Source organism: Podarcis melisellensis (genome assembly GCF_964234715.1).
Source record: "Podarcis melisellensis genome assembly, chromosome: 4".
Classification (NCBI taxonomy): Eukaryota; Metazoa; Chordata; class Lepidosauria; order Squamata; family Lacertidae; genus Podarcis; species Podarcis melisellensis.
In genome coordinates, this window is record NC_138531.1 from 73,547,943 (window position 1) to 73,574,862 (window position 26,920).

At 43.6% G+C, this 26,920-nt stretch overlaps 1 protein-coding gene and 1 long non-coding RNA gene across 2 annotated transcripts in view; one reads left to right on the forward strand and one right to left on the reverse strand.

Moving 5' to 3' along the window:
• The first annotated feature begins 369 nt into the window (after positions 1-369).
• Positions 370-26,920, forward strand: part of GAP43 (growth associated protein 43) — a 55,439-nt gene continuing 28,888 nt past the window's right edge. The window contains exon 1 of the mRNA XM_081908569.1: positions 370-681. Coding sequence (XP_081764695.1) covers positions 652-681 — 30 coding nt within the window. The 5' untranslated portion in view covers positions 370-651. The remainder of the gene's footprint in view (positions 682-26,920) is intronic.
• On the reverse strand, positions 15,518-18,398 carry LOC309368481. The gene is made up of 3 exons (XR_014167773.1): positions 18,148-18,398; positions 17,552-17,622; positions 15,518-16,181 (listed from the first exon to the last, which is right to left on the reverse strand). It is a non-coding gene; the product is annotated as an uncharacterized lncRNA (long non-coding RNA).

Sequence of the window (26,920 nt, forward strand, 5' to 3'; positions counted from 1 at the left end):
ACACAGACACACCTCTGTGGCCCCTGCTTGCTTCTTTTTCTAACCACTACGGTGTGAATGAGTTCTGCACCTTTTTTATTTTTAAACGACCCACTACCAAACACAGCTGCCTTTTGACAATCATACGTTGCCACACCCCCTGAGCAGACTGCAATGTTCTCTCTCTCTCTCCCCCCCCCCACGCCCACCCCGCAATTTTTGTACAGTGGGAAAGTCGCTGGGTAATTGGGTCCAGATTGGATAGGTTTAAATATTCATGAGGCTGGCAGAGGACTTGCGAGGGGGTGGCTGCCTTGATAGTGGTGGTGTTGGTGGTGGTAGGGGGCTGGGGGTGGGGAAGTGACTAGTCACTGAGAGCTGCCAGTGAACAATTCTGGGAAAGAGAAAGGGAGGGAGGGAGCGAGGGGGAGAGCGAGCGAGAGAGCATGTGTGATGAGCAATAGCTGTGGACCTTACAGTTGCTGCTAACTGCCCTGGCGTGTTTGTGAGAGTGAGGGTGTGCGTGTGTGTGAGTGTGTGCGAGGAGCGAGAAAGAGGGAGGGGAGGGAGTGGAGAGGGTGGGGGGAGAGATAAGAGAGAGAGAGAGAGAGAGGAGGAAAAAGGAGAGAGGAGAAGGAAGGAACAACAAGGAAGAAAGGGGACAATACAATCATGCTGTGCTGTATGAGAAGAACAAAACAGGTAGAGCTGAAGATTTTATACCTCTTTTCCGCCGAGAAATTCCTAAGACTTGTGGGCTTAATGTGCGTTGGATCTGCGTGCAGGAGAGAAAGAAAGATTCTTTTTTTTTCTTAATATAGGAAACTGCTTCCTTTGCAATTCTTTAGCATCTTCCCACGAAAGGCTCAGATCACACCCCTTCCATGTATGCAACGGAGGGGTGGTTTTTCCTCTCTCTTTCTCTGCCTCCCGTGGAGTTGGCGGGTGGGTGGGTGGGGGGAAGGCTGCCTAATGATCAGAACTGGGGAGCAATAAGGGGGATATCCTTGTTAGACACACCTGGGGGAGGGGGGTCGTGGGAATGTACGTGGCATAGGATTGTCTATTTCGGATTTGTCGAGGGTGTGTGGATATGGATGGGAGGAAGGAGAGAGGAAAATGGAGAGGGGGAGCGTTGAGGCAATTCCCTTTCATACACCCCCTTCCCGAGCTACCATGTGAATCTTAGCTGAGAGATGCTTTCTGTCTGTGATTGTACTGATAGAGATTAGAAGGAGCTTGGAAGATGGGTGTAGGTTTTCCTTCTCCTCCTTTTCTTTAAGCAACTTGAAGAAGAATAGCTCTACCATTCCTCCCATTGCCTTTTAATTTTTTTTTCTTAGGGGTGGGGGAAACAAATGAGCTGCTAGGATAGATTAGGGGTGTGGGCTGGGGTTCCCTCTGCAATTCCTTTCATGCCGGGGACACTTGGATAACTGTGCACCAGCTGGCAAAAGAGACAGAGGACCACGCCTCTGTTAGCTCTCAGCTACGGTGGGATGGGGAAGATGGAAGAGTATATGAACTTGGTGGAAACTGGTTAATTTCTTGTTGGCCCACAAGGTTTTGAGGGGGGGGGGAGCAAGTAGGGTTTTGTGGAAAGACTGAGAAGGCATTTCATTTCCAGCAATTAATGATAAAATGGTAAAGACGCCCTCAGACAGCCTTCTGCCCCTCCCCTCCACACACCTTTAAACTCCACTGCTGGTCAATGGTCAAGTCTGCTCCAAATCCTTCTTTGTGGAGAGGAATTTATCTTATTCATCATGTGGTCTAACTTCTGATTTATTCAAACTGGACCAGGATTTTGGTGTCTTTGATGTGTGGAAAATGGATTTTGTATATGTATAGGTTTTAAAAGAGAAATCTCAGTAGGTTGTTTTTTTTAAAAAAAATCTGGCAGCTTCCTTCCAGTATATCAGCTTGTTCCATAATGCAGCATCTAGGGTGTTGGGTGGGTGGAAACTGTGGTGATTGAAATGGTTATTTGTGACTACTGAATATCTGGATTTTGAAAAGCGGCATGCCTTTCCGAGGCAACATGTATGTTAGAAAGGTGGTCTGGAAGATCTCTAGGGTGGGGTTGGTGAATGGGAACTTCCACTTGCAATAGCATCTATTTCCAAATGTGTGTGTGTGTTTTAGACACACTCCAGTTGGTGGTACATTCACTAAATCCTGAAGCAGAGTGGACATAGAACATGTTGCAGTCAGCCAGCAGAGCATATTCAGTAGCCATATGTGGGATGAAAAGGCAGCAGGAGGAAGGCAAAAATGACACAGCAGTGAGTGGAGAGGCTTAACACATTTTAAAATAAGGTAGCAGCAGCCTCTGAAGCTTTTGGGAGTGATAGGCTTGTAAGAGGAACAGTCACCATCTTTTCAAAGGAGAGCACATGGCTAATATCCTACCCACTTCATGGTTATGCTCTTACACTTTTTCTATGTATGTGGGTGGGTTTTTATGCTTCCTAGTTTTCATGCACATTTATAAATCTGTGCTGGATTAAAAAAGAAAAGAAAAAGGCACTCTTTCAGACACCAGCCACACCCCTTTACACACCCCTGAGTGCATTTCCATGGATGCAACCACACATAGAGCATTTTCCCACACATCTAAATATACCTATCAATATACAATTCAGTGCACATACTTTTGCAGACACAAAGAGACACACCCATGCACATACCCACTCATTCATACACACAGACATAACTGCACACAGGTGCAAACCTCTATTCAGACACACCCACACATGCATCTCCGTTCTACCCTGAGAGTTATACTGCTTGCGCGCACACACAGATCATGCTCATAAAACACATAGAAGTTCAAACCTATACCTTATAAACCAAACCTGGAGAAAATGAAGGAACCCCTCTCTTCCCATGCTTGACCCCCTTCCTGCTCTTCCTTTCAACTATGCAGAAAAGGAAAACCAGATAACAGACGACCGTGATCTGAAGTGGGTGTTTCCAAATTTAAGGGAAGTTTATTTGCTTCCTGGGGAATCCCCTCCTGTATTTTTGCTTGCAAAAGGACAAATAGCAGAATTCTTTTGGGGGCTGGGAGTTGGGTGTGGGTACATATCTGTTTCCATGCATCTATGTTGATCATATGTATTTGAATGTATATGTGGTATTCTAGAAGGATAGATGTAGAAGTACATATATCCAATTATAGCCTCCACCCTTCAAAATCTATGCCTATAGTTTGTGCCTGTAACCGGAATGCACAGAATGAAACATTATACCTAACTGGCCTTGCAGAGGCACAACCTATATTTCTAACACCTTGGCAGCTGTATTCCTTTAAAAAAACCCACCACCATTAAAATGCTGAAAGGTGATGCAGAAGAATAATTGGAGATTAGATTTGAGTATATTTCGAAGATAAAATCCTAAAGTTTATATTGTACTCTGTGCTTGGAAATGTGCTTTATATATGTTCCATTAACCAATGGCTGTGCTTCTCCTGTTTTCTACTATATATTGGAACAGACAAATACTATGTGGGTAAAGTGCTCAGTAATGGATGGAATGGGTGATTAAATGAGAGCTAGCATTTCCCACTTGTAGGTGAGAGGATCCTTGCCTTATTCATTGCTTCCCTGATGCAATACACTTGTGTTTGAGAGAAAGAGAGGTTTGAACCCTGCCACACCCATGAAATCAAAGGAAGGGGAGGGGTACAAGGAGGAGGTGGAAGAAGAAGAAGGGAGAGCCTGCATTTCTTCCCTCTTCCACAGGAGTAGCATGGACAAGCTAGGATCTATCTATCTATCTGGACACTGTTTAATGCAACTGTAGAGCAATCAAAGGTTAGGCAACTGTTTCAGCAATTAGTGTTGGATAGTGTAGTGCCTTTTAAAACACCAAGAAGGCGGAAAGGTACAGGGGAAGATGGAAAGAAAGACAGGAGTAAGCACCAGAGAGGAGGTTTTATTTCTTCAGGGTATCATCTGTCTCATTTTTTTTTAAAAAACCCTTACTTATGCTGCATAATGCAGAGGTTGCAAACTTGCAAGGGGTGATATGTACCTTTAAATACTGAGGCAGGGAGGAGGTGAAGCCATCTCCCTTCTTTGTGGGAGGGAAACTCAAGCATCTGCAGCTGATTTCCCCCCTGATATAATGGGCTACAGCAATATCATCAAATAAAGCCCACAGAACTATATCACTTGGCACTGGCTGTAGATCATGGCTAGAGCTTATCTTGCAGACAGACATGACACGCGGCTTCTCAAAACTTTTAATTTTAGCTTGAGAGGGTTTTTTTGTGGCTGGAGGCTTTTGAGGATCTTACATTCCATCCATGACTATTGTCTTTGAAGATTTCTTATAAATCAAGCATCTGCATGGAAATATTCAGTCTCAGTTCTCTTCCTCCTCTCTCCCTCCCCTCCAATTTCTGAACTCCTTGGTTATTATAGAAATGGATTTTTCATAAATCACTTAATGTAACCCATCCCCCTTTGCATAGATGAGCTTCCCAAGAGGTTTAATTGAAAGCAGTTCTTCCATAAAGTAAAAGGGAACCAAGATGGTTAGTGGAAGATGTCATCCTTTCCTTGTCGGTACAACTTTCCCATCAGCATTCATAGCCACATGTCAGAACTAAAGGGGCGTTTGCGGTTCTTTGAATTTGTATTGAATTGTATTGAGTTACAGAGTTCTGATATAAGAGTTTTTAAAGCATATTTCATAAGGGAAATAAAGCCCTTCCCAAGAAACACCTTGAAAACATGGCTATGCTAGCACATCTGTCCATAACCACACCCACAGTCATGATTTCGAGCTGTTTCTAGAGAAGATAATTTGGTGTAGGGCTTTCTTTCTTAAGCTGAGCAAAAGAAAGCAGTTTTTCAAATGGAGATTGTATTTCCATGTTGGAAAGGTTTTCAGAACTTAGAATTCTCCCAGCCACTTCTTCAGTCAACACCACATTTAGGTAAAATGTATAACCTGAGGCTGTCTTCCTGTGTGAGAGCAAGATGATGCGACTGTTGCAAAGGCAATGTCCACAGATTATATGAATTCAGAATACACCCCCTTGTCTGCAGCTCTTTTATGCTGTGCCTATCTTTTTCACATTAGGTGTGTAAAATACTAAGACCTTTGACCCTCTCTTTCTGTGATTAGTTTGTAAAACAGTTATCCCATGCTGTGGGGGGCATGGCTCTGCTGGTCAGAGGCTGCCTCGAGTGCTTTGCCTTTCACTGTGCTGAAGGGTGTGGATGGTCCAAAACCTCTGCTTGTTCTGTTCTTAATATGTGCTTCTATAAATGATTGACTTTCTCAGTCACACAGGGAGCATATAAACTGCAGGTTCCAAGTGGCTCACACTGAGAGGATGTTTGCAGCCTGGGTAGTCTCTTCCTGCCCCATGGCGTGATTTTATGCACAACTCCTGAGCTTTGTTTTGTCCCACACCACAGAGGCATACATTATCAAAGGGCTCAGCTTCTCCCATGATCTTTGAGTTTATAACCTGCAGGCTCCTCCTTCCTGCTGTGTGTCAACTGAGAGTTTTTGACATCCCATTTTGAATGGGTTCATATACCTTCAGGGTGCAAAGTTTTTCAAAAAAAGGACATTGCATTGTATATAGAACTTGCCCATGCCTGACTCCCATAGAGGCCTAGTTTTCAGGACTGGCATCTATTTGTAACTCCCCATGAAAGTGAGCAATCAGAAGTAGGGGTCATGACTGCTCTTTGCAATGGTACCAAGTGACTGAGTTCTGGTAGAAGGGGGTTTAATGCAAAGGGAAAGGGTTTGGCTCACACCAGTGGTTGCCACCACAAAAAACTACTCCATGTTGTCTTGCCTATAGTCTACAAGAGTCACAGCATATGGATCATGTGAGTTACTTCCTCACTTCATCTCATGTCTGCACCAAGGGCTTCAATGAAGGCATGGCGTTAATGTGGAAAGGAATAGTACAACCAGAAAATGTCATATGATTCAGCGCTTGTATATCTTACTGCTGCACTGTGCAGACCAACTACTGAAGAACAATTTTGGTGGGGCCCATGAGGCTACAGAGAACAATGCCAGAGTGGGGCCTAACTCACTCACTGTGGAATGGGTTTCCACAGGCAACAATCAGCAAATGGATGAAGCAGCCTGAAACCACATTTGTCAGAGCATGACAACAGTTGCTAACACCTAAAGGGAGTGACTTTCAGGGATGTCTGATGATAGGCCACATTCCCCATGACCTGAAAGCTTCATGTGTTACAAGATGTGTCAGGAACAACACTGAGGAACTTGACAAGGTACTTGAAAGGCAATAGAACGTAAGCAGCCTCCTATGCAAGAAGGGTGTTTTGCTTTGTGTTTTTGCTTATAGAAATGTTGGATAAAGATGAGAACTATTTACTGAGTTAGTGCCTGGCGTGCTCTGGTCCATGGGGGTCACGAAGAGTCGGACACAACTGAACAACAATTTCCTGAGTTAACATCCAGTTAGGATGAGAAACAGAGCAACAGATGTTAGAAAGTTACAATACTAAAAAAATTGGAAGGTTCAGAATCACACTAGTCGACAGTGTTCACACAAGTAAAGAACAACAAACATGGGAAATGTACTCTTCCATATTGAATGGTATGCCTGTACCTAATCATACCGAATCATTTCTACATGTTGTTGACTCACCTTGCTGTGGAATGTGTGTTTTCCCAAGCAACACGATTGGGGCCAATTCCATGGGCCTTTCACTTCTCAATCACCACCATGCCTGATGGGACTGTAATAATTGTCTGGGTCTTTCTCATCTGACCACTAGCCCTTTCTCATGTGATTATAGTATTCATACACAAGCTGTAGTTGTACTGGATAACAATGCAGCGGAGCAACATCTATGCAATTGTGCACATGTGAAGGAGGCCTGGGGAGAAATGAAAACATGGTTTGCTAAAAGGAAAGGAGCATTTGGGTCAGTGTCATCGGGTGGGTGTGTTTACACAGGAATCCAAATTCATTTGGAAAAGCTTCTGGCCCAGCTGAGATAGGCAGACTAATCTTATGCATATCTATTAAGAATTACCGAAGTCACATAACATTTACATCTGTAGTTTCCTCCAAGGAGTTCAAGGTGGCACACATAGTTCTCCTTCTCATTTTATCATCCCAACAACCCTGTGAAGTAGGTTACGCTGAGAGTGAATAACTGGCCCAAGATCACCCAGCGAGCTTCATGGCAGAGTGGAGATTGGAACCCTGGTCTCTCAGGTCCTAGTCCAGGACTGTAACCACCATAGCACACTGACTCTCACATTGCTGGCACACACTAGCAGAGGTTGGGAAGGTATTCATTTCATACCTTCCCTTTTAAGGTCTTTGGATCTCCCCATGGAGCTCCATTTTATAATCTGAAAATGATTGCTGTGTTTAAAATAATGTGTAGTTTTGGACCAAGGGAGAAGGAAACAGTTTCACATAATTCTAGAGCAATGAAACTGTAATATACAGAAATTTGCTGCAGGTCTACAGAAAGTATTCCCCCCCCTTGCTTCATGCATAGTGGTGTGGGAGCCCCTTTTCTGTGATGCAATCCCAGGGCCTGTTTAACTCCATGTGGGTGATGCAGCCCCATGGTCAGGGCCCTTTCCCATGGACTTCCCCTCCTGTCTAGGTACCAGTCAGGTGGGAAAGACTTGTGTGATGTGATAGGCTCTCCCCATGTGCATAATCAGATGCATGGAACTGCTTCATGGGGAAGCAGGCCCTATGCTACTGCCGCTGTGTGTGAAGATCTTGAAGAGGACAGCTGACCTTTGGAACTCATTCCTGATAGGTTTGATAATTCCCAAATGACTAAAATGCACGCATATCAGAAATGCAGTGCCTAATACTGTGAAGATGGCGAGGGAATTCTTGCACTTTGTGATACTTGTACTTGAGTGGAAAATAGTATTACTATTGGTCCTGTTTTTTACACTGTTCTTTAACTCAGATCAACAGAGATTACTGAGCTATGCCCACCATTTTGTTAACCATTAGTACTGAGACATCTAGATTAGGGTTGCCATATTTCAAAAAGTGAAAATCCAGTCAGAAAGGTGGTTGAGCTTTTCTTGCCCATGTCTGGCAACCCAAAGATGCACATTCTGGTTCTACTTTTCTCTTGCTGGATTTCCGCTGAGCATGGTTCTCCCTGTATACCAATCTCTCTTTCTATGACTCTGAGCTAATACTTCGCATGGGGATTCTGCGTTTTAATTTAGACAACATTTGCATAACTGTTTTGAATTCCTAGATGCAAGGTCACACATGTTTTCACCGAGAGTCTTTTGTGTAGGGGGAAAAAAGCCCACAATTTCGCTTCTCGGTAATTTGTGAAAACATTAATTACTGAATATAGCTTATTACCAGACAAGTGCTGTCCTGGCTGGATCTCATGGAGAAGAGATGGGCAAAAGGTGGAGCTTTGAGTGGGAAGGAAGTTTTAAAAAGAAAATTCAATGAGACAGCAGGGAAGGGAGCAAGAGTTACTGCATTTGTAGGATTGGTGCCTGAGTCTCTGGGCCACAGATGGTTCATGGTTTTTGCTGAACAAAGGGAATCTGATTTTGATAGATTATGATAATTCTCTTTATTGGGTTGTATCCAACTAAGTTCTACTTAGTATTCTTGGGTACAAACTGTTGTTGTTGTTTATTTATTTTGTGTTGTTGCAGCAAAATAATCCTGTGGTGTGTATATGGTGCTATACACGTTTATTTTATTTCTTTGAAAATCATTGACTGATGCCATCGATCTTGTTCTTATGGACAGAGACTTTTAGGATAACCCAGGCCAGAGTAATAGCAGAGTCTTTGTGGTTTGAAGTGTTCAGTGATGATGCATGTGCATGGGAAGTATGAGTCAGTTCTACTATGGATCTACACTTCCATGCGCTTCTGCCCAAACCAAATGAAAACCAAAATGTGATATCCTCATGTCACTATGTGAGAGTGGATGATGTCCTGTCTTGCCCAGTGATGTCCTATCCTGTGAGGAACCTGATGCTGCAAGGCTTTGTCCTACGCAGCATCACTTACTTCTTCATGAAGATAGGTGCTGCAGCTGCGTTACTGGTACTCTTCCCTGCCCTAGAGCTTTTCCACTTACAATTTACAAAGCAATTTCCACATTTTTAGACTCTGCCTCATAGACAGCATCTCTCCCCTTTCTTGCCATTATGTAGACAACCCATCCTTCCTGTTCATGGTAATGCAGCATCCCTGTGGGAAAACACACCCATTTGCTTCTGTGGAAAAATAGCATTGGGAAAATATTGATTTAACTGTCTTTGGTGCAATAAAGGTTTTGTTCTTCTTGAATAAAGTTAATAGCACTGTCTCCTGCAGCTCTTCATTTCCTTTTGCACACCCATCTGTTCTGCTTCCGATTGCTTTTCCTCTCCTGTGTGATTCATGTTTCCAGGTTGCTAATCCCTGCTGTGGACCTTGAGCATACTTAGCCCTTTTATCTGGCCTGCCTTTTTTCTTCTGCCTTTGTTTCTCTTGTGGCCAGCTTCTTTGAACAACCCATCTTCGTTCTGCTTGATACTAAAACAATGGAGGTGATTACACCTGCAAACCTTCCACGGAGCCTGTGGGTTTTGGTTTTCTGTGTTGCAAGCTACATGAATTTACGCCCTCCAACTGGAGGAAATACGTCACTTCGTCTGTGGGCAGCACCATAACGATCAGAGACTGTGCCTCCCAAGCAAGTCTGAAATGGTCATCTCTAGGGTGGCTAGGCTGGCCAAGGATGAGGGCTTGCTATGCTGCGACAGGCCAATGTTCTAGGCCAGCATTCTCTCGGTTGACAGTGGCAGATATAAGCACAGCATGATGGTTGACAAGCACAGCATGATGGCAATACCCACCCACTGTCATTAATCCTCAGCATCTGATAGCCAGAGAAGTGATGTCTCTGAACATGGAAGTTGCAATTTGGATATTATGGCTTGCTATAGCCATCAATTGACCTATTCTCCGTGTGCTTATTTTATCTGCTGAAGGCAATAATGTCCTGTGAAAATGAGTTCCACAGGTTAATTATATGTTGTGTGAGAGAGTAATTTCTTCTGTTTGTCTTACATCTGCTGTGGATGGCCTTGGACCTTTTTTATTTCAAGATTGTTGCCCTTTATTTACTCTCTTCACACCAATCATGTTTCTCTAAAACCTACCCCTTGTCCTCTCTCGGTTTTCATTTTTCTCCTAAGCTAAGAAGCCCTGTCTGTTTCATTTTCCATTCTTTTTTATTACTATTTTAAAAAAAACCCTTCCAGTGTTTCTACATCTTTGTTTATTATGAAAAAGGAGGTGAACATTGTCCAGAACTGCATGTGTTGCTCTAAATGAAGATTATGAGACTGGTTGTTTAATTTTCCAGTCCTTTTCATAATAATTTCTACCATTATTATTATTATTATTATTAGTAGTAGTAGTAAATTTGTATACTGCCCTATGCCAGTGGTATACCTGTGACTGCACTAATGCTGCACAAAAGTGACCCTCTGATGAGATTGCTGGCTGATCATGCTCAGTGCATACTTTGAAGCCACTCTTTGGAATGTTTGGATGGATACTCTGTTGGAATTGGTTCCTGCTCATCTTAGGACTTACTGTGTTATCCTAGCATTTTCTTTTGAGCAGCTAGTAATGTGCTCTTACATTCTTACATGTTGAAGTCTTACATGTTAAAGGAGGACCATACCACATGCCTTTTCTAAATATCATATTATAATTTTTAGCACCCCCCCCCGAATGTATGAGAACTGTCCTGCTGAATAAGAACAAAGGGCCATCTAGCCCTGTATTTCTGTTCCCCAACAACAGTAGCCGGGCAGATTCTCACAGGAAGCTAAGAAATATGGCACTGGTGATAGTGGCACTGTCTTCTTCTTCTCATCATACAACTCCCATGATCTCTAGCTAACAGGACCAGTGGTCAGGGATGATGGGAATTGTAGTCCCAAAACATCTGGCGGGGCGAGTTTGCCTATGCCTGCCCTGAATTACCTTTTTACTCTAGCCTTCACTACGGTGGTTAGGGCTGATGGGAGTTGTAGTCCAAAACGTCTGGAGAGCACTTGGTTGGCAAAGGCTGCTTTGTTAATTCACACAGTGCATAGCTGAACTATGGTATTCATTTCCACAAGAGGCAAAGATGGGCCAGCAGCTTGGATTAGACAAATTAGTGGAGGATAAGGCTATCAATGGCTTCTAACCCTGATGGATACATTCTGCCTCAGCATGCTTCTCAATACCTGTTGCTGGAAACTGCAAGAGGGGTGCATGCTGTTGTGTTCAGATCTTGCTTCTGGGCTTCCTAAGGGCATCGAGTTGGCCACTGTGAGAACAGACTGATGGACTAGATGGGCCACTAGCCTGATCCAGCAGCAGACTCTTCTTTTTCTTACAGTGTGAGCATTCAGAAGACCATTGCTAATTTGTTTTGTTACCTTGGCCTTCATCTTCTAGTCTTTTTATTCTGCACCACCTCATTTGGTTTGGAGATCTCACCCCATGCCTTACTATCATGCCAGATGGTTATGTAATTGTGAACCTACCAAGCAGAACTTAGTTGACCACCAGTATGGCCTTTGAACTCTACACAAGAGTTTCATCCGTCTATACTTGTGGCTGTCATTGCATTATAATCCACATAAAGTGCATTGCAATATTCCATTTGTAAGGTTATCAGTGCATGGCTCCCTTTAGCTATGGTATCCGTGTCTAGGAATGGCTGCAGCTAATGCTGAAATTGGTAAAAAGGACTCCTAACCACTAAGGCCATTTGAGTCTCCAGTGACAATGATGGATCCAGGAGTACTCCCAAGCTATGTGCCTGTTTCTTCAGAGGGAGCGCAACCCTGTCCACAACAGGTAACTGACATACACATTGCAGGAGGTTGGATGAGATAACCCTCAGGGTCCCTTCCAACTCTACAATTCTGTGATCTCAAACAGTAAACGATTCACCCACAAGGCCTCTAACTTATCAGGATTTAGTTTCATGACCCTGTCACATTCACCCCCCCAAGTGAATCTTTCCCCCTAGTGTGAAAAATATCCTATTTGATCTGAACCACTATCAAAAGCTGCACTATGACTGTAATGGGTATCACCTTTCCGGCACTGATGCTTGTGGGAGGACAAATGTATTGCCCTAAGAGGATTGCACCACATACTTTCCCTGAATGTTGCTATATATCTGTAGCATCCTAAGAATGTAAGAGCTGTCTTGCTGGATCAGAATAAAGGGCCATCTGGTCAGGCATTCTGCTCCCAACTTTGACTTGGCACACAAATTCAACTTAGTAGAGACAGCCTTTATCATAACAGTTCCAGAGTTTCCATTTTGTAATGGAAATGTTAATGTCACTATAGGTCCTGTTTAGCTCACCTAATATCCCCCTCCACTCCCATTTTGTATTGTCTGAATTTGCAAATTGGCAATGCAAATGGAACCTGAGACCATTACACCATGCTATTTGTTCTAATCAACTGATAATCTAGGGGCACTAATACACTTTATAGCGTCCATAAAGGAAGATTAGCTTCCCTTCATTTGAAGCAATAACCAATAGAGAAATTTGCTATTGTCTGTTGATGGCCCTGTTATTTATTAATATTTATTTGCTTATATTTATAGCTCCTTCCTAACCAATTTGGAAGTCAGACCACATAACAGACCAAATAATCTCTTGTCAATGTACACCCATCCACTCACGTCCCTTGCCTTCTGAGCTGTCTGGCTGCTCTTAACCTTTCTGCAGTTCTCTCCAACTACCCTTAGACTTCACTCCCCTAAACCTAATCAGCACTCTTCCAGCTGCTGCTTGTGTCTTGGGGAAAAGGCATGGGAAAGATGAGGGTGTAGGAATTCCCTTGGTTGACGTATGATCAAGCTCCTAGTAGGTAGAAAGCTCCAGCTGACAACCTGCACATGGTTGCACTCAAGCCCATCACCTACCCTTTTAGCCACATCACTTGATTTAGGTCTCCCCTACTGCAAAAAAGCTAATGCTATTCTAGGCCACATCAACAACAGTATAGTGTCCTGGTGAAAGGAAGAATAGTACCACTCTATACTGCCTTGGTCAGACCACACCTGGGGTACTGTGTCCAGTTCTGGGTGCCACAATTTAAGAAGGATATTGACAATCTGGAATGTGAATGAGGTGATCAAGGGCCTGAAATCCAAGCCTTATGAGGAATGGTTGAGGGAGTTGGAAATCAATTCAATAGGCCTGTTGGCACAAGAAAAGTATTCAGTAGGTCCCTAAGTCTTAGCAGTGAGGAAGCCTGCCAAATTTTATGGTGTCTGGGATTGGGGGGAGATTTGGAGTTTGAAGTACCCTGATCCCAGTTTCCACAGCCCCAAACTTCCCCACACAAACATAGTGAAGCGGAAGCAGAATAAACAAGTTCCTGCATTGTACAACTTCTCAGGGCCGGAGAAGCAGTCACTGCAGGAGCCGAACATTTCCCACTTACTACCCCTCTTCTCTGGCTAGGAAGGTACAGCAGAACACTTGCGTCTCTCCCTGAAAGGGGCTTCACAGAACATCCTTCAAGGACAGGTGCTATAGTAGTTCTTTTCCTGAGCCAGGCACTGGAGCAGGAGCAGAGGAGTTGAAATAGAAGCAGTTCTCCCTGGAGCTGAGCTTGGGAAGGCCCACTGTAGCCCAGGGAGATTGACCACAGCCATCTGCTTGAGATGGTTGCTTGCTAGTTCGAGCAGAATAACTGAACTTGCATTGTCATGATCTCTCTCTCTCCTTTTGTAGGTTCCCTCTCTCCCACTTTACCAATCTCACGTTGCTGGGTGTTGCCACTGGGTGCTGCCATTGGCTACTAGCTTTGGCACTGACCTGTGACAGGGCCTTCTTGTTGGTGGTTCTCCACTTGTGGAATGCTACCTTGGTGAGCTGTGTTGATCTCCCTTAGGAGGAGTTCTCAAACATTCCTGTTAAGCCAGGCATTTGTTGGTTAAAAGATGCTATTCTTGGCAACGTTCAAATTAAATTATTAGCTATGCTTTTAAATATTCTAACAGTTTACATCTTTTTAGATATTCTTAAAAGTTTTCGGATGTTCCTATTGTTTTTAAATGTTTTAAGTATGTTTTTTTACTTTTAATTGTGTTGTTTTGTTGCTTTGATGCTTGCTGCCATGGGCTCTCGTGGCAGTAAGGGCGAGATAGAAATTTAATACATACATACATACAAAATTAAATTTTTGGTGGGAATTCGGTATATAGCTGCATAAACATGATAATTTACAGAAATGAGTGCAAATCAAGCCAATTTTTATATATTGACCCCTTCTAAATTTGTGAGAGAATGGTGAAAGGCAGAATGAGATTTGAATGGATTTCAATGCATCTGCTCCAGAATGATGCCTTTTAATAGATTCAGATCACTATACAAATTAGTAAGTGACAACAAATTGAGCAATTTGATCTCCGCTTTCTTAAATACCATGGCAACACAGTTGAGTACCAGATTTCAAGGGCCAGGTCAGTTCCCAGAATACAACTCCTTCAACAGAAATAACACAAGCGACAAGATAGAACACCACTGCTTATTGCCTACAGCTCACACTTGAGGGTGTTGTAATGCATCACAATGGAACTACAAACTGTTGTCAAGAGTGATCTGCTGGGAAGAGCAAAGAAGTCACAAGGAGCTGACCTTTGCTGGCACATAGACAGCTGGATAACCTAAAAAACCCAATCACTGCTCAGAAACATATATTGCCAAATTTATGACAAGAAATTGTAACAGACTGAAATGTTGACTATGGCCTCTGATACTTTGCTTTGTCTCAGTGGTACTGTCCATTGTACCTACATGCCAATGTTAGCAATTCACATTGGATAACTACCCTATCTTTTAAATGTAGTGACTGGGCACAGATCATATACAAAGAGCAAGAACACCAAGAAAGGAGTGGTGTCCACAGTACTGGACACACTATTGCTGATGTGAGTTACAGTTCTTTGGAACATCAAATTGTGTGGATGCATGGAACATATGACAACTGAACAGGAGTTCAAATAGAAACTCCTCAGTATTCTAGAATCAGAATAAAAAAGTGAAGAATTGTGTCTGTCACAGATTATTCTGTCTCTACTTTTTACAATTTTCAAAAGACACATTCCCCACTGAATGGATGCTAATTTAATTATTAAGGAGGCTGCAGTCACAGTCACTATATTCAGATCTTCATTCTAGCAGAATAGCAGCTAATGTGTCTTCCAGATTCTGTGAACTACAACTCCCATTGGCCCAAGTCAGCATGATCAATGGTTAGGAATGATGTGAGATGGAGTCCAAAATAGCTAGAGGACATCACAATGTCCTTACTCCTAGAATGTGTATGGTGGGCGGGGGCGGGTTAACTGCATGCTAGCCTCCGTTCCTGACTTACATATGTTTACTATCACTACAAAGAGGCCTGCGTGCACCGTTATATGTGCAGAGGGCTTTTCTGCATGACCAAGAACCCTGTGCTTTCAGGTTCCCCCAACACAAAGACAGAGGCTTAATGTTTGTTGTAATGTTCTTCAGTCACATGGTTTGGGGTGGAGCCATGATGTGACTCCTCCCATGCATTCTTTGGAATCTATTGGAATAACCTTCTAGATCAGGAACAATGATCAGCAACATTCAGTAGTTTAGCAACAACCAAAGGGCCAAAGGTTCCCCATACCCAATCCCAGACTCTAGGAAAAGGGCTGAGTTATGCAAGTATAGACAGATTAGGAGAGAAACACAGATTTCGCCTCTGCCAAGAGAAACCTTGAATAGAGATAGGTTTTGCCTTCTCTGCTGTTTTTTTGAAATTATGTTCCTGATGCCCCTTTGGCAGACTGTAATCTAAATGCAGGATTGGTCCAGTTCTGGTCCAGTAGGCTTTAAGACATTACCTTCCATTATGACTACAATTTAACATATCTGCTTCTAAATGTCTGCCACTTTCTTTCTGCTCTGGCCTTATGCTCATCACTTCCTGTTCCCTTTTTTTTGTGTGTGGTTTGCTCTGCCGCACACATGTTTATTCCGAACAAGTTAGCAACATGCCTAATTATCCTTGCTGTAAGCATCCTGTGTATCATTAGCTCCTTCTGCTGGGGTGATTGTTCATTCATTTCTGTAGAGCAAATACGGGTTTGATGATCAAAATAGGATCTGTGAAGACAAATTAAGGGGAGGGAGCATAATCAGACTGACACATAAATCCCAGTGAGAAATATGGCGACACGAAGCTATATGATAAAGTGGGCCTGGGGCAGTTTTCAGTAGGTCACTGGGATACTGGAGGCAATACATGGCCATCGATAGCCTTCTCCATGAATACGTCAAACCATGTTGGTGGCCATCTCTGCATCCTATGGCTTGAATTCCATGGTTTTATCTATGTGTGAAGAAATGTTTCCTTTTGTCTGTCCTGAATAATTGCCTTTGTATTTTCCTCCTAATATACTCTAACATGTGCCCTCCCTCCCAATGCTAGATATGGGTGGTATTATTGAACTAAACAGTTGGGTGAGCAGAACGACTTCTGCTTGCACAGCAGGACTGCCCTCTTCTCTTCTCTTCTCCCTGCATACGCCCTGTACCTTTCCCAAATCTGCTCTGGAGGGTTGAAAGAACCCAGAGGACAGATTTATGGCGGGAGATGGGAGAGGAGGAAAGTTATTTCTCTTGTGCAAGGATATAGCTCTACATAGCTGTCAACCTTCCTTTTTTGCGGGAAATTCCCTTATTCCAGCGCCGTTTCCCGCTGCTATCCTGGATTGTTAGGTATCCTGTAGACTATCCCCAGGACAGGTGAGGCTGCTGATCCCTTATTTTCGAGGCTACTGATCCTTTATTTTCAAATCTGAAAGTTGACAGCTATGTAGCTCTACCCTGAATATGACCTCTGGAATCAATGTGATGGTGCTGCCACCAGTGCCCCTTTCCTGATTAGCCCATTTTCTTTTTTGCTTTTGCCTCAGTCTTGGTCACTTTATGCTGGGGGTCAAACTAAATATGCCACTGTTGAGAACGCAATTAGCACACAGGTGTTAATTACATAAATAGCAGCTGCAGGGGCCTCAAAGCAGCTTCAGGACCATACAGGAGGGTAGAGAACTTGTTCTTTTCCTGCCACATTCTGAACTAAAACCACAAAAATCAGCTTCAGAGAAGCATTTGAAGGGGAAGCCTCCCTAGGGACCATTGCTGCTTGAAATGCAAATGGCAGCTTTGGAAAGCCAATTTTGTCAAGTTTGTGACAGGGAAACAAAAATGTGCGTGTTAACTGCATCCATACAATTAAAGTTGCACCTAGTTTGGCTTTCCCCCCTGACAAATTCCATGTATAATTTTGTTGCTCATTCACCCAGTCTGAAGAGATCTTTTTCTCTTCAGTCCACTTAGGTATATACACCATTCTAAATACTTGATGTCATCTGCAAACTACGCTACCTATCTATGCTGTTTTCTTCTGCTTAAAGAAACATATTTTCAATCTATAAGAGGTTTACAGAAGATACAGAGAAAAGGAGAATTACCCAGATAATCCATCCCAGCTGCTTTTAGCACTGTATAGTTCCAGACTAACATTTGTGAAGTAAACATGGGCCTACAACTACAGCAGAAAAAAAGTCGCTTGGAGGAGGGTGACTATCAAGGGAAGAGTTAAGCACATGTATTTCCTTTGTGCTACCTCGGCTTCAAATCACTTTGCAGTGGTGGGAGGACTTCGTGTGGAAGTTTGCCCAAGAAAGTTACAGCTGCACAAGAGAGACTTGTACTTGTTCTAATATCCTTGCATACCATCGCAAAGTGAAGGGCTGCACTTTTCTGGAATCTGCTGGTTCAAGGTTCTCCCCCCCCCCTTTTCTTGGAGGAGAGTGTTGAAGAAAAGAATGCAGGTGAACCTTGTGTGAATGCTGAGAGATAATGCCAAAGAACCCTCTCATTTCAGACACCCTGTCCCTCTCTGTACCTCCCCAGGTAACAGGCACCCACTGATGGATCTCTTGCAAAAAAACAAGAACAACTCTTGAACCATTTTCCTGGGGGAAAGCCCTTCCCTCCAGACCCTTGTGCTTCTTAGCTTTATCCATGCCAGCATTAGTTGCACTTGCTCACAGCTTCCGCTTACCTGTAATGTGGCCCTGGGGCAGCTGGTAATGGAACATGTACAGTGCTTTGCTCCCCCCTGGCAGTTTCTCTGTCAGAAGTGCCCCCGGGCTTTTCTTTGTGCTGGAACCTGAGCAGGAGCTAGCTGTGTCCTAATTGACATTTCCAACTACATTCTTACTCATGCGCTACTGTTCTCTCCCTTCCCATGGAATTCAGAAGGCTTGATTCAGTCAAACATGCTCAGAATGTAAACACAGATTCATTTCAATACACTTGAAGTCAGCTAAGAACCCTCAAGAGAAGTATTTGGGGGTCTCTCTCTCTCTCTGTACTTTGGGGGGCATATATTGTGCCCTGTATATTTTTCGACATTTTAGCAGTCAGGCAGTTATGCTTAAAGACCTAAACCAAGTTTAGGAAGAGGAACCAGAGACCAAATTGCAAACATGCGCTGGATTATGGAGAAAGCTAGAGAGTTCCAGAAAGACATCTATTTCTGCTTCATTGACTATGCAAAAGCCTTTGACTGTGTCGACCACGGCAAACTATGGCAAGTTCTTAAAGAAATGGGAGTGCCAGATCACCTCATCTGTCTCCTGAGAAATCTCTATGTGGGACAAGAAGCTACAGTTAGAACTGGATATGGAACAACTGATTGGTTCAAAATTGGGAAAGGAGTACGACAAGGCTGTATTTTGTCTCCCTGCTTATTTAACTTATATGCAGAATTCATCATGCGAAAGGCTGGGCTGGATGAATCCCTAGCCGGAATTAAGATTGCCGGAAGAAATATCAACAACCTCAGATATGCAGATGACACAACCTTGATGGCAGAAAGTGAGGAGGAATTAAAGAACCTTTTAATGAGGGTGAAAGAGGAGAGCGCAAAATATGGTCTGAAGCTCAACATAAAAAAACCGAAGATCATGGCCACTGGTCCCATCACCTCCTGGCAAATAGAAGGGGAAGAAATGGAGGTAGTGAGAGATTTTACCTTCTTGGGCTCAGTGATCACTGCAGATGGTGACAGCAGCCACAAAATTAAAAGACGCCTGCTTCTTGGGAGAAGGGCAATGACAGGCCTAGACAGCATCTTGAGAAGTAGAGACATCACCTTGCCAACAAAGGTTCGTATAGTTAAAGCTATGGTTTTCCCAGTAGTGATGTATGGAAGTGAGAGCTGGACCATAAAGAAGGCTGATCGCCGAAGAATTGATGCTTTTGAATTATGGTGCTGGAGGAGACTCTTGAGAGTCCCATGGACTGCAAGAAGATCAAACCTCTCCATACTGAAGGAAATCAACCCTGAGTGCTCACTGGAAGGACAGATTGTGAAGCTGAGGCTCCAGTACTTTGGCCACCTCATGAGAAGAGAAGACTCCTTGGAGAAGACCCTGATGTTGGGAAAGATGGAGGGCACAAGGAGAAGGGGACGGCAGAGGACGAGATGGTTGGATAGTGTTTTCAAGGTTACCAGCATGAGTTTGACCAAACTGCGGGAGGCAGTGGAGGACAGAGGTGCCTGGCGTTCTCTGGTCCATGGGGTCACGAAGAGTCGGACACGACTAAACGAACTAAACAACAACAAACAACTAAACCAAGTTTAATCAATTCCAGCGCTAAGTACCTTGAGATCCTGCCCATGGACAACTTGGCAAGTCACTAGTCTGATAGAAGACAAATGAAACTGTTTAAGAATATATCCCCACAAAGGCCAAAAACAAATAACTTTTAATAAATAAATAAATAAGTAAATAAATAAATAAATAATTTGCTTTTCTATTCTATCTTGTAGACAACACATGCTATGACTGTAACATAGGTCAAAAACAAATTTCTGGCTGGACAAGAAACCAAAGAACTTTTCTGAGCCCGCAAAAAAGCAATACTGTAATCAGTATTTTATTCTTCATCTTTGCTCTGACTTCTCAGTTAACGTGCAAATATTTTGAGGCCGTGTCTGAGTTGATAGCTACTGTGCACATAAAGAATGTTCATATCCGTAGTCACCAATGCTGTGGTTTTAAAAGGATCTTGGGATAGGCTTAGGACATGTAAGGAGCACAATAGACGCTCCGTGTTCTCTGCAGGCTGCCTCATCCCCTTGCATAGCACGTCTGGCCATAGACACACCTCCTGTGTGATTAGTGGCAGGTTAGTCCTCCAGTCTATTGTCTGGGATGGAGGGAGGAAGGAAGCTTTGCTGAAAGCAGCCACGTATTAACACATCAGCATCCAAATCAATATCTTCCCTGACAGGACTAATTCCACAGAGACATGCTGCCGCCAGCCATGCTGTAAGGGAAAGCCGTGCCGGTCCGGGGGAAATGCAGATGTGGAGGTTGCCTGGGACCATGGCAGTCCTGGGACTAACACAGCTGGGGTGTAGGAATCGCCGCAAAGCTGCATGGTTTGCTAGGGAAAATGCCCTTGTATCAAGCTTGGACAGGTTTGTCTCCAATCTCCTGCTTCAGTATCGGTTGGCTGTGTGCATCCCTCCTGCATCACCCCTTTGGTGCTTTCTCTTTGTCATTGTCTGTACCGTTTTGCCTTTTGCTCTTGCTCATCTTCCTTCCCTCCTTTCTTCTCCTCAAGGTCTTGTAGCACATATTCTTTCCTTCAACCATTTCCCTCCCATCCTTCTCATTGACTTCTCAATCCCAGTCAATCCAGGGTGGCTTTTGCAGGCAGGGGGGAGGAAAGGCGTGGCACCTGTTGCTTATGTTTCTGCTGGAAGGATGGAACTTCCTTTCAGCTTCTGGTTGCTGCCAGGTGTCAGGAACAAAGGTCCAAGTGCACATCCCGAACCCGTCCACCAAGGTACCTGCTTCCCCAGCCGTTGGGAATTCACCTGCCTCCCCTTTCCTCTAATTGCTTGGGATGTTTGCTTGATTTAACGAACCCGTAAACACCACCTCAGAATGTTAATTGCTCCTATTTCCAGTGACACAAATTAAAAACACTACCACCACAAACAGAGCACAAGCAAAACAAGAGCAGGGAGGATACAGTTTTTGAACTTGGCACCCTTCTGTTCAGTGGATGGAGTGAACATTGCCATAAGCAGCAGTAGCTCATGCTCCACCCGTATAAAGCAAAGTTCAGTGTTCAAGCATCCCAAGAAGAACTGGTACCCAAGCATCATTTTTCTGGGCACATCTGGTATAAACTTGTAACATGGGCCCCTTTCCTCTTCCTCTCAGAAGGCTTCGCCTGCCTGATTTATTAAATAGGGTAGGTTGTCTGATGTCACTGAGCTTTTTGATTAGCTCCCTTTGTTGGAACTGCTTAACCAAGGCTGTAAACCAGGCATAGGCAAACTCGGCCCTCTAGATGTTTTGGGGACTACAATTCCCATCATCCCTGACCACTGGTCCTGTTAGCTAGGGATGATGGGAGTTGTAGTCCCAAAACATCTGGAGGGCTGAGTTTGCCTATGCCTGCTGTAAACTCTTGGAGGCAGAAATCAAAACTCCATCTCCTACAGATGCAACTGGTTCTTGTACCTTTGGGGGATAGGATCAGGAAAACTGCTATTTTCATCACTTGTGGGTTGTCTGACCATAGTAACAACATCTGCCCCGGCATAGAAGAATCCTGCTAAGAGAGCTGCAGGGCGGAGGAGGCAGAAGCCGCAGTCTTCTATCCTGGTGCCTTCACACTATTTAGCTAGGTTAAGCGCAACTGTCCTTGGTGCTAAATTGCTTCCACACCTCAGAAAGCGTGAAAGGTTTTTTCCTGCCTCCTGTGCCCATGTTTCGCTATTTTAGTAGATACAGTTGGCAAATCTTTTCCCTCTGCGTTTCATTCTCAGCTATTAGATATCAGTCATCTTTGATTTTTATAACATGATCCCTTTCGTTCTGTCTGACAAAACAGCTATACGGGGGATTCTTTGGATAAGGCTGAAAATTTTTGTAGTTGCTTTAATTAGTATTTGTATCCCTGAGCCACTGCATGTGTGGGTGTATTTGATTATGTGTGTGTACATACTTTTTAAATTAATAAAATAATGAAAATGAGAAAAAGGTGGCTAGTTGCCTCCACTCCCCAAGTTTTACAACGTAGGAATCCTAGATTGTCTCTGTTTCTCACCACCAACTAGAAAAGGGGATTATCCCTCTGTGAATCCTGCTACTCCATTAGCAATCAGCCTGAATAATGGGGAAAGGTACATTTTGCATGTGACAATTCCGTTCCCCCACCCCTAGTCATTCATTACATAGGGAGCTGCCTTATATCGGATCACAATTCCTTGTTTATCTTGCCTGGCATTTTGTAGTCCCTGTCCTGAAACTGCCATGGCTGGAGATGCCAGTGGTTGAACATTGGACCCTCTGCATACAAGGCATATTCTCAACCACTGGTCCTGCTTCATTGTTCATCTGAACCTAGGAATCTGCACAGAATTAGAAAGAGACTCACAAAAAGGGCCGAAATTCCTTACGAGCTGCCCTTGTTCCATGGCTGGATGAGCCTCAGGTCCTCTGAGAAATGGTTTTGGATATTGCATCAGAAGCACAAGGTTTGCTTGCTTACAGAAGCCAAGCTTCTCTTGCAATGCCTAAACCAATTCTTATAAATGTCTTCTCCATTTATTTCATCGGAACTCCATCTCCCCGCCCTGGCCAGGGGACTTTGCTCCCTAAGACTTTTCTCCCCAAATCTTGTTTGTCCAGTTTCTCTTACTTCTTTACAGGATTATGAAACCTATCATTTATGACCAGTGCTCTTCCAAGGTGTTTGACGCCTCCACATTCTTCATTTACCCCATTTCAAGTCACGTGCCTGTCCCACCATCACTTTATGCTTCATAAAACCAAACGATTGGATCCATGCACTTGAATGTAGGTCCTCCAGATACAAAGAGTGGTTGGTTGTGGCCACACAGAATAAGCGAATCACTTCACTTTTTTCACCTGTGAGGCTGGTAAAAGAGCATCTATCTGTGCATTTCTGCTGTATCTTCCTCCTAGAGGGAGGAGATGAAAGTGTTCTTCTCTTCCATGGGAGGAATGATGCCAACCCAGGCTCCTTCATTGTTGGTGTGCTACCTGCTATGGGATCAGTGGGGGAAGATGGCTCTGGTGGTCCCTCTGGTAGTCCTTGTTGCTGAAACACATTAATTCTTCCCCCTATCAGCTCTGTATTAACTTGAATTACCCATCAGAAGCAGAGATGCTCCAGTGTCCTGTACCTTCTTATTGTAATCCAGGAAGACAGTGGAAGAACAGATGGGAAATGATTGCTGCATTTCAGTATACGGAACTGTTGGAGAAACACACACAACAGTAGAGGGTGAGGTAGCGAGAATGATGCCAAAATAATGACTGCATCCTATCCTGAACTGGGAATCTTAGATAGTGAGTCATGGATCTACGTATTTCATGAAAAAGAGGTAGAAATATTATGAAGATTGTAGGTTTGATAACGTGGATTGGAGAATGAGGTTAACAAGCCTGAATACAGTCCTTTGGGCAACTAGTAGAAGTCATTTTGACAAGGGATTCCTTGGAGGAGGTTTGGGGGCATGAAAGAAGAACAGAGTGTTCCCTTCTTCCAATATATGACAGAAAGGACTCTGGGGAATACATGTAATGAGGACTTTCTTTCTTTTTTTGTCCAAAGAAGTTTGATCAATAGTGAATTTTCTCAGGGCTGCCGACATTCTATTTATGAAATCACAGGTCTTGCCATCTTAGTGTTTTTTTCTGTACCTCAAGCTCCTAAAATTTAAAATAGTCTTCAAGTTTTAGAAACTGAAAGCTTATTTTAAAATGCTTCTAAATGAATTAATATTCTTTAACGTCAGCTTGTTATTTTGGAAGCGTGACTTACTTTTAAAGCCATCCTCTGCTGTACTAACCATGCAACATATGCAGACTGCCTACACAATACACTTTCCCCCACATTTCAGGTGAATTGCTGCTCTATGGATGCCTCCAGACTGCCAATATTCATTTAAATACTGGCAAATTGAGGTTTGTGAAGTTAAAGTGGATTAAAGTGTTCTGACTCTCAGACACAACAAACCCACTTTCAAACACAACACAAAATAGACTTTTTGCTGTAAGGAAAGTTATGGGAAAATGTGGGATGACGTTAGATTGGTGGAAAGCCATATAACCTTGACACAAACAAATCAGGGTGTGAATGCTCAATGAACAATGGACATCATACAACCTCTGCAGAAACTTTGTGCAAATGAATCAGAATGAATAAGCAAGTTTCCAGAAGTGACCTGTGTTCATGACAATGCTGAACCAGCTTTTCTTAAATTACTAGTATGTAAGATACTGAGATCAGCAATGTCAGTTCTGTAGAGCTCCAGTGGACCAGGAGGGTCACTGGGGAGACTTCTTGGAAAAATATTTGAGTCTCAGAGAAGCCAACACTCATGGGTCACTAATCACCTTTTCTTAGTCAGCCATCCCATCGCCCTAATAATCTGCAGGCACTAATAATCTGCAGGCCAGCTTAATGTCTGTCTCATCAACCCATAGCAGCATTTTCTTCCTGCTAATGCTAGCAGGGCATAATGAGGCAGGCAGGAATTCAGCACCAAGCAGGAAAGTGACACACCAGCAGCATGGATCCAGACTGCACAGGATCCCCCTGGCCACTTGGCAGCTGGGTATCTGACCTAACACCTTCCTCCCTTGCTGCTGGTGAAGGCAAGGCCTCCTTGGCTTTCCTCAGTCACTTGCACTGCAGTGGTAGCGGAGTCCTATCTGCTGCAGCTCACCCAACACCGCTGTCCACATCTGACTCATTGGTTCTTGTTTGTGGATGGGGATGTCCATTTGCATATCTTATTGAAAGTGATCAGTGAAGACAGATGGTGCCAACAAGCATTCTGCTGTGCTTTTGAATGTGCATCAGACTTGTGCTGTAAAGTGATACATATACAGAAGCATGCTTACTTGTGAGGCTTTGCTTAGCTGCATTGGTAAGCCTGCCTCTAAGTGGGAACCACACGAAATTGCCTTTGTGGGAACCTGTCCCTGTGTTTAGTTCCTTAGCCTGGAACAGTTTGTGTCCTGCTGGACAAACCCCTTCATCATGTTGCATCTGCTTTCCCATGCTGCAGGCAGTGGTGACTGGTGTCCATTGGACCTGGTGGGGCATAAGGCAAGGGACCAATGAGAGGGAAAACCATAGCCAATGACAGGCAGAGCTAATTAATTTTAGTTTTGTTCCCATCCTCTTTTCTGCTGAGTCCTACAAGGGCAACACTGAGACTGAGAAGGATGAAACTTAAAGGCAGCACCATCCGGTGGTGGAGACTGAAGTCAGATTGTGATGGGTGGGGCAGTGTTCCATTTGCACTAAAGGAGAGATCTCCACTGCCTATAGGGCTGTTGGCTTTTGAACGTCTCTTGCCTTCAGAGCTCTCAGCTTTCAGGCTGCGTATTGCTTCCTGACCACCACCTGGATTCAAGAGCCGCCATATTTTGTGTGGACAACCCCACTCCTCTGCTTGTCCTCCTAAAGAAGAAACAAAAACAACAAAAAAATCCTTCCAGTAGCACCTTAGAGACCAACTAAGTTTGTTATTGGTATGAGCTTTCGTGTGCATGCACACTTCTTCAGATTTCGTGTGCAGCTATGCACACAAAAACTCGTACCAATAACAAACTTAGTTGGTCTCTAAGGTGCTACTGGAAGGAATTTTTTTATTTGGTTTCAACTACGGCAGACCAACACGGCTACCAACCTGTAACTCCTACAGAAGGAGACTGAAAAGCTATTTCAAGTGTGGCTTTCTCCCCCAGTGCATTCAAACAGAGCTTCAGATAGCTGTGCTGTGCTTTTCATCCTGCAGGATTTCCCTGGGGCTGTGAAAGATCTCCAGGCGACGAGCTTGCAAATGGGTTCTTATTGCATTCCAAGATGCCCATTTGAAAGAACAAATGTGTATGTACAGAACATTACCTTTGGGAGCCCCACTGGAAATTTCAGGATGGATGTTGAAAATGGAGAGGCCATCAAATTCATCCAGTCTAGCATTGTTGACTCTTACTGGCAGCTGCTCCCCTGGGTCCTGAGCAGAGGAAGGACTTTCCCATTACTTTAAGAACATCAAAACAACAAGAGTGCTGTAGCCCCCTAAAGACTACTATCATGCTATAAGTTTTCATAGACTGGAGCCCACTTCACAAGATGTATGAAGATGCATACTCAGTTGCATATATATATTTAAATCATATTATATTAGTGATGTGTGTGTGTGTGTGTGTGTGTGTGTGTAAGCAGTGAAGTTGGAGGAAAATGAAATGCAAGAAACAGTGCCAATTACAATTCAATTGGAGCTATAATGTGTACAAAACAAGTGTAGTAATAGGTGATAAAACAATCAAGATGGTAATGCTGAGTGAATTAACACTTGTAGCAGGATATGAAACCATTGTCTCTACTCAGATCCAAATGAATAGAACTGAAATTCTTGATTAAATATAATCCAGGAGTTTCACATTGGAACCCATCCCTTGAAATTCCTTTATTCACATTTGGCCTCTTCAAGATCAATAGCAGAGCATCCTTGTAGAATGAAATGTTTTCCCACAGGTTTCTGAACACTACCATTTCCGATGTCATATTTGTGCCCGTATGATTCTTTTCTACGTGGACTAGGCTGTTTGCCCTGTGTAGAATGTGGAAGGGCATTTCTGACAGATGAGAGTAATGTATATGATGAAGATGAACAAGTAAATTGACCCTTGATGAGGTGGCTGACATTTTTGGTTCCTGCAATTGTGTTGCCTGATTAGGTGTGTTGGGAGGACAGAGTT